This window comes from Periplaneta americana, chromosome 16 (genome assembly GCF_040183065.1).
Source record: "Periplaneta americana isolate PAMFEO1 chromosome 16, P.americana_PAMFEO1_priV1, whole genome shotgun sequence".
In the NCBI taxonomy this organism is placed as follows: Eukaryota; Metazoa; Arthropoda; class Insecta; order Blattodea; family Blattidae; genus Periplaneta; species Periplaneta americana.
Window position 1 is genome coordinate 69,375,726 of NC_091132.1, and position 8,320 is coordinate 69,384,045.

Sequence of the window (8,320 nt, forward strand, 5' to 3'; positions counted from 1 at the left end):
TGAAGCACAGCTGACTCATTGAGCAATTGTGATGAACCAACCTAGTAAGTTGCTAGCTTTGCTTTAGTGTGTTCTTCTGTAAGAATATGCTCCCTTAGCCGAAAATCGCCCTAATCTACTAATCTGCTACAACTAAAGTTGCATTGCCCAGGAATCATGGATGTGAGAACAACATTTTCTGGCAAAACTGACCGATACAATGTCAGATGATATTTTACAATATTTATAGGTACCATTTCATCGACATCGACAGCACCCCATATGACCAATACTAGAATTTCGCACAAAGCATCACAAGCTACACATTATACAATAGAGAGAAAAATGAAAAGATTAGAAATATAAATATCGAATCCAAGATGGAAACATCTTATACAAATTATTTGTAAACAGAAAATTTTTAACTTCTATGAAAGGTATGTCATTTTGACTAAAATAAAAACAATTTAATTTCTCTTACAATAACCACGGAAGATATTAATTTTAGGACTCCTATTTATTAGACTTTGTTTTCTTGTTTTGATGAATATTACCACCTCTCAAAATATTGAATATCCTTTTTTTTTTACATCCTGTATAGGGATGCTTGTGAGAATCACGCAGTCATACTGACATTGGTTAAACAAATTTTCAACCAATGCAATAAAATACTTCGATAGTCTAATTACAACAGAACCCACAAAAAAAACACCAAAATATGTATCTCCCAGAAACAATCAATTTCTTAATACGATCACAAATGGAATAAGCAAATATTCCAAAAAAATTACATAACTTACAATGATCATTAGTTTACTACTGATAACAATCAGAACTTCTATCCTCTTAAGCTTAGTTGTAAAAATTCTATCACATATTTTGTCTATATTTACGAAAGTTTATTGAAACCATGCCCGTACTATAAACTACCGGTACTAATAAAAAGAAAGCAAAAACTGAACATAAATTTAAATTATGGTTTATTTAAGGCCGCTCACAACTGCCGAGGTTATATCAGCGTCGTTGGTGTGTCTGAATTTTGTCCTGCAGGAGTTCTTCTACATGCCAGTAAATCTACTGACATGAACTTGTCGCATTTAAGCACACTTAAACACAACCTGGAGCACAGAAAGGTCAGCACTATACCGACTGCGCTACTCAGGCCGACAAAAACTGAACATAACATTATGTAAACGAATAGCTTTTTTGTCGCCTGTTATTGTTACATGTGATGTGACAGAGAAAAGGATTTAGGCCTAGGCCTATTAGATAAAAAAGAAGTCAAATAACATAGCTTCATAAACTGCAATAATAATAATGAATAGCAGTAAAGTTTTGTTGTTATAGAACTTAAAGTATACTACTTCATTAATCTGACACTGAAATTATTTAAAATACACAAGTCTATCAGCAATAAATACACATAGTGTGCATATAAACCGAGCTCGCTGAATTTGAATTAGACTATTAAAATAAAGACGCACATAAACACGTGTACAAACTGTTTGTAAACAGGAAATTTTAACTTCTATACAAGGTGTGTCATTTTCACTAAAATGAAAACAATTTCATTTCTCTTACAATAACACAGATAAACAACGAATCTAAAAACCCAATTTTCTTCTATATGAAGTATAATTTTGTACATATTATACCTGCATAAAGCCTTACTTTAACGTACCTATAATCGCTGGGTATTGATGTACGGAGTTCCATATCCAAACCCGGCTCGCTCAAGTTTAGAGAAAATATTTCGAGAGCAGCTGATGTGCTAAACGATGCGTCCAGTTGCTGAGCTGCAGTCCCTGCTGCTAACAGAATTGGATGCTGAGCAGCAGGAGACCAGGATACATTGACAGTCCTCTCTATCTCCTTTACCTTCATTTTTGGTGTATTTAATCTGTGAAACGAATAAAATATTCGTGTAATCACGTGCAGGTCTGCCTCCCTTGCGACTAATCAATATGTTCTAGCCTTCCAACAAATCTGCTGTATAAAGTGACGAAATTGACAATATCATATTTTTACTTCAATCAGATATGAGAACCAGCATTATTGACAATTTAAAGGGGCATATTTTGATAAATAAAATAGGTAGGCCGGTGACGTCTGTGTGTAATGTCAAAATTTTTAACAAATCATCACAGAACGACTAAAACTGCGAAAGAATAACCGTTCTCCACATTCATAATATTGCGGAAAGCACATATACTTACCCAGCACAACACTAATAACACAAAATTATTAAATTCACAAATAACTTAGATTCAACACCTTCTGTACATTGACTTTTAGGCACCACTTCCAACGTGGCGTTCTGCGTTGTAGACGTTTAGCGAAATCTATGGTGGAGATTTGCAGTTAGCGCAATAACAAACGCGCAACAGTCTACGCGAGAAGAAACAGCTGATAAGTAGATCAAAGTCAGCTGTTTCCGCTATAAGTTGTGAAAAACTGACATGTAAAACATTAAAAATCTCAGGATGACATAAATAATTAAAAACCAAAGATTTAAATTATATAATGGTTGAGGAAACACTAAACTCAGTGAATAAACCTAAGGTGAGAAATTAATGTATGAACTCTCCAATATTTATCACAGGTGATGCTACATGTCATACAGTAAAAAAAAAAAAATACGTATTTTGCATTTGGTTTATTTCAGAATAAAACAGCTCGTCCTAAACCGGTGTACCTATGGACCGTCGTCGATGTTCAGAAATGGTTGAGACGACACTGTAGTGACTATTATCCTCTCTACTGGGAAAAATTTCAGCAGGTATAGAAATAAACCTTATAGCGCCTGTAATTTTATGTATATATCACTCATCACTAATATTCTTTTCTGTATGAAATTAATATTGTTTGAAATAATGAAAAGTAAAGCTGTGAAGCGTGTATCGTTGATTTACGGTATGTAAAAGAATCCTACCCTGATAAAGGATTCGAAACTAAATTTGTCGGCCATTTTTCGTTCAGGTTGAATTTTGACGTTGAACACTTCGCAGTTCAAAGCGTCTTTAAATCAGATACAACTTACTATTAACACTAATACAGTTGCAGTCCTTCCACTTGATTCTTCCCGAACCAAAATGTATTCTTTTCAAGTTTTATCTTCCACCAATTTATTTAGGATGTATGTTGCAAAGTTGAAGTTAATCATCTTGCAGAACCAAATAATATATCGGTATAACAATTTTATAAACTTTGTCAATGAATCATACATGTTTTAGTTACCGGTACCGTTTAAAATTCATTGAAACTTTGATCCCGCTACTCACTACGCACGGGGTAAAAAAAATGCTTAAATGATTGCAAATCACCTCTAAATTGTAGCACACCATTTTAAAGACATGATATGACCATTGCGAAACCTATAAAACCATCCTACCAGTCCCTAATACCTTCGTTTCTGTCTCTCTCTCTCCATTACCTCGTAACTAGCGCTGAAATGATTAAGCTAGGGTTTTGCTCAATTTGTCAAGCTACATACAATTTTAAAGTGATCTTGGTTTTAAACCTAACCTTAATTTTTGTTTTACAGCACGACATAACTGGAAGATCTCTGGTTCGGATAAACGAAACTACACTTCTAAGACTCGGCATTGAAAATGCTGAACACAGACAGGAAATCTGGAGGGAGATCATGAAATTGCGTCTCAAGACAGATATAATAGAGATCAGAGATTTAGAAAGAAGAAATAACATGAACTATGATTAAAAATAACAATGAAACTCAGAGATGAGGAATGTATTGTTTTAATGTCTTTCTTGTCACTCTTATGGCTGTACCATCAGAACAGCCAGGCAATGACAAGAAGACTATTACGACTGAAAAAAAGGCGCTGTTATTTGCGTAACGTGATATCGAAACTTCTAATCTCACAATCGGTGTTCGATAATGACTCAAATTCTTCGGAGACCCCAGATTCTGACTAGATATAGATTTTAGAAGTACTGTAGCTATGTACACACCTGCATTTCCTCTGCAATAAGCAGAGCTTATTTGTAATCTGATATTGTGCTGTTTTACTTATTAAACTGTAATACTCTTTTCAAATAAAGTTTTCTCTTAAATTTATAAACGTTTAATATACACGGTGGAAAGATGACAGTAACTTCACAAAGTAAATCCTTAAGATAAAAGGGAACGAATTTTCCTGTGCCATTGTGCAGTATTACCTTTTACTTATTTGTGTTTGTGCATATGAAAAGGGACCACTTAGTAGCTTCTAGTTTCAGATGTAATCTTAAGAAAAACAAAGGGAGGTTTCAAACTGGTGAATTTTTTTTTTTTTATGTCTTCCATGTAATCACATAAGTAAACTATATAAATATTAAAGTCCTGCGTCAATTGGATCACGCTAAAATCACTGTCTATATCTGAAACTAGAAGCTGCCAAGTGGTCCCTTTTCATATGCATGCACACATTTAATAGGAAATTGACTTTGTTTTTTAAAATAAATGCAACAGTAAATTCATTAGCACTTGCAAGGCCTGGAGAAAAACTTTCTCCACAACTATAAGGCCAGTTATTTAATTCATGTCGATATCAGACTTGTTTCACGTGGTGACTACCCTTATGCCCTGCAGTACTCAGGGCTTAGTGTGTGGCATGAATCTGGTAACTGCACTGCCAAACATCCATTACTTAAAGTGGATTTAGTAATATAGGCTAACTACTTTCATATGTTAAAATATACTAAATTGTAGTTCCCTAATTGGCTAGTTTCAGCTTATATCAGCCATCATCAGAAGTGAGGTACCGGTAGGTAATTACAAATTAGTTTTAACTACATTACTTCATCATCATCAGCAGCCATAGAGGTTATAGTCCCAGAAGGACTGTTATGGTCCACACATTACTAATTGATATAAAGTGTTGAAAGTGTGTAATCAAGATGGATAAAGTGAGTTATTAATAGTTAAACTGAAATATTCTTTAAGCCATAAACGTGACAGAAACATTATGCAAAATAATTTGTTGATCTCAGATCTCTAACATAAAGACATTTGAGGGGTCTAGTATCAAAACCTACCACATCCACTTTGCTATATTTTGAGAAAAATGAGAAAAACGTGCAGTTACTTCGTTGAATGTGGTGGGTTTTGAAAATAACTTCCATTTTTACTATGCATTATATATGGGTTGTAGTTCAAATTTGAAAAAGCCGGTCAGTGCATGTGGTAGGTGTTAGAAAGTACTCCAAAATAATAAGGGAACTCAATTTTAAAAAAATGGATATAGCAGGTTTTGATACATTTTATACAATGTGTTTAAAAAAGATAATGGAATCAAAAATGATTATGTAAAATACTTATTTCTGGAAAATAGTAAGCATGAAGGAACAAAATGTAGAGAACTTTTCCATACATATAGAGCTCAGAATTGTCTTTTGACTGTCATTTAACATCTTCCATCCTGTATACTTCTCACTTTTGGCATGCTTAGTGTTTTGTGTAGATTAATATGTATTTTATTCCAACCGAAAGAGTAAATCACACTGTATCACAAGAACGAAATGTTTCCACTGGCACGAAAGTCACAAAGTAACAAAACAGTACATGCAGTCTTTTCTAATTTCCAATTTTTTTACGTCTTACATTTTTAAGGATGAAATTATGTACTTACTTACAAATGGCTTTTAAAGAACCCAGAGGTTTATTGCCACCCTCATGTAAGTCCCCCATAGGTTCCCCAACTAACACTATATGCATTTCTGGATTCACCCATACGTGCTACATGCCCTGTCCATCTCAGACATCTGGGTTTAATGTTCCTAATTATATTAGGTGAAGAATACAATGCATGCAATTCTGTGTTATGTAACTTCATCCCTCTTAGCACGAAATATTTTTCTAAGCACCTTATTCTCTAACACCCTTAACTTCTGTTCCTCTCAAAGTGAGAGTTCAAGTTTCACAACCATACAGAACTGGTAATATAACTGTTTTATAAATTCTAACTTTGTTTTTTTCTTTTAAGTAGACTAATGACAAAAGCTTCTCAACTGAATAATAGCAGGCATTTCCCATATTTGTTCTGAGTTTAATACGAAATTATATACAAAATATAATTTCTTCATCCACTCAAATATGAATATGGAGTTCTTACAAAATCTCACAAAACAAAAGAAAATGCGGTTCTCCCGCCTCTCCTCTCCACTTACGTCCAGGGAGGGACCTTGAGGGCTACTTTTGTGTGAAACAGGCTGCTTATGCCTTACCACTACTTTGAAAATGGCTTTCGAGTCCAAATGGCTGCTTTTTTTTTTTTTTTTTTTTTTTGGGAGGGGGTGGATATCGTGTCTCAGTTATATGGTGCCATCTGTTGATTCAGCCATGCTCAAGGATAGATGAAGTCGCATTAGAGTGCCCTTTCACTCCCTGAGGGCATACATCTCCTCAAACTGATGCCAACTGTACACCAGTCACTATATTACATCATGCAGCACCATTTTGGGTAGATACTATTGGAGATTGATGGAGGGGGACAAAGGAGAACCCCGAAAAACAATACTCAGGAATCTTGGCTTACTTCACCACAAATATGGCACTGGTATCACCGGAATTTGAACTCAGGTGTGCAGTCATAAGTCTGCACTGTGCCAACTGCGCTACTACAATGCGGTTTAGGGCAATGTGATAGAAATAATTACTTTCGTTTGGTTTGAAATGCAAAAATAGTAGAAACTTGATGTTTCCTATACTATCAAAGATTAGGTCTTGGTAATTACATAAACTTTTTAAGTCGCATTCTCAGTTGAACTTATTTTTATAACCGCATATATATATATATATATATATATATATATATATATTGAAGGTCATAAATGTATCATATGAATATTATTGGTAATAAAGTTTATATAATTATTCTGAAATCATTAAGGAAAGCATTTTCTTTTACTATTGGCTGTTCTGTGATTCAGAAATTCAATATTAAACTAATATAAGGTTGCCAGATTTTTTTACCCAAAATCCGTACAAAATCAGCTCCAAGGTACGATCCCTACATTAATTTTTTTACCATAAGAGACATTAAAATTTTTAATTGTCGATCAAAATACTATCAATAACAATTTGCAGTGTTGGCCAACTCATACTGTTGTCGCGCTCAACTTATATTGAAGAAGACATGAGAATAATTATGTACCAGTACTGCATTAGTAACACATAAAATACGGAAGTTTTAAATTATGCAGCTGCTACCAGCATAACTCAGTCGACTAAGGTCCTTACCTACTGATCCGGAGTTGTGCTCGGGCTTGGGTTCCCCCCCCCCCAATTGTGAGCAAATGTCAGGTAATCTATGGCGAATCCTCGGCCTCATCTCCCCAAATACTATCTCACTATCACCAATCCCATCAACACTAACCTCATAGTTGATACAGTGTCATTAAATAACCAAGTAAAAAGAATACATACAGCTGAAGGTGATGTCACTGGCAGGGACAAATTAATACCTTTTCAGCAAAGCTCATCAGATTCTCCAGGTAGGGATGATCCCCAGCATCCTCTCCGTCAATTCGCACCCTGATTACAACTCCGAAACAAAAGCCCAGTCTTCCCAATTGAAGTTTGTCTCTAAAGTCCGAAGAAGGCATGGCAAAAGTCAGCACAATGTCAATGTTATGCTGATAGTTCTTTTTTTTTTTTTTAACATGAAGGTGTTATCCACCACAAGTATGGTCCTCAAGGCAACACAATAAATAAGGATTACTACATTGCATTACTTTGCCAACTTCATAATGACAATGTACCTGCCCATTCTTCACATTTTGTGCAGAGTTTCTTTGGCAAATCATTACATCACCCAGGTCTCTCAGCCTCCATACAGTTCGGATTTGACTCCCTGCAATTTTTGGATTTTCCCAAAGCTAAAGGAAGAAGGTTGCAGACAATGAAAAGAGTAAGGAGAACACAATGACACAGCTGAAGATGATTAGTGATCATGGAAGGGGAATTTGCAGATTGTTTCAAAAAGTGCAAGAACATTGAGATGAGTATGTGAGGTTCCAAGGAGAGTAATTTGAAAGGCACTAAAGTGTCATTATTCTAGGTAAGCTACTTTTGGTGATTAGTAGGGACTGGAAGTTCATGTTCTAAAAAACTATGAAATATGCATGCAAATATGCTCTCAAAAACTTGAAAATATGCACTATTAAATTAAAAGAATTAATGTCCCTTGCCAGTAGACAAGACGAGTTAGTATTAATAATAATAAACTTACATTATTCCTCTGAGGTTGAAGCAGAAGTGGTCCCACTGCCAATGTTGACTGATGAACTGCAGTTCACAACCATCACTTTGCACAAATTTTCAACTGATAAACTTCGT

The 8,320-nt window shown here is 34.9% G+C and overlaps 2 protein-coding genes across 12 annotated transcripts in view; one reads left to right on the top strand and one right to left on the bottom strand.

The window, feature by feature from the left end:
• Sec31 (secretory 31) overlaps positions 1 to 2,322 on the bottom strand; it is an 87,247-nt gene extending 84,925 nt beyond the window's left edge. For 8 of the 11 annotated variants that reach the window (XM_069849455.1, XM_069849452.1, XM_069849456.1 and 5 more), the window contains exons 1-2: positions 2,196 to 2,322; positions 1,661 to 1,879 (exon numbers count right to left, since the gene is read on the bottom strand). In XM_069849455.1, coding sequence (XP_069705556.1) covers positions 1,661 to 1,863 — 203 coding nt within the window. In that variant the 5' untranslated portion in view covers positions 1,864 to 1,879; positions 2,196 to 2,322. The remainder of the gene's footprint in view (positions 1 to 1,660; positions 1,880 to 2,195) is intronic. The other 3 variants (XM_069849461.1, XM_069849462.1, XM_069849459.1) reach the window with 1 other exon arrangement.
• Positions 2,323 to 2,359: 37 nt separating this feature from the next.
• Positions 2,360 to 4,064, top strand: LOC138716401 (protein aveugle-like). Its single transcript, XM_069849463.1, has 3 exons — positions 2,360 to 2,541; positions 2,645 to 2,758; positions 3,524 to 4,064. Exons 1-3 carry the CDS (start codon positions 2,503 to 2,505, stop codon positions 3,698 to 3,700), a joined length of 330 nt encoding a protein of 109 aa, XP_069705564.1. The 5' UTR covers positions 2,360 to 2,502; the 3' UTR covers positions 3,701 to 4,064.
• The last annotated feature ends 4,256 nt before the right edge of the window (positions 4,065 to 8,320 follow it).

Excerpts from the sequence above, each read along its gene's own strand:
- LOC138716401 (XM_069849463.1), top strand. The coding sequence starts at position 2,503 with ATGGTTGAGGAAACACTAAACTCAGTGAATAAACCTAAG. Across the intron at positions 2,542-2,644 it reads ACTCAGTGAATAAACCTAAG|AATAAAACAGCTCGTCCTAA; the intron begins GTGAGAAATTAA and ends GGTTTATTTCAG. Across the intron at positions 2,759-3,523 it reads ACTGGGAAAAATTTCAGCAG|CACGACATAACTGGAAGATC; the intron begins GTATAGAAATAA and ends TTTGTTTTACAG.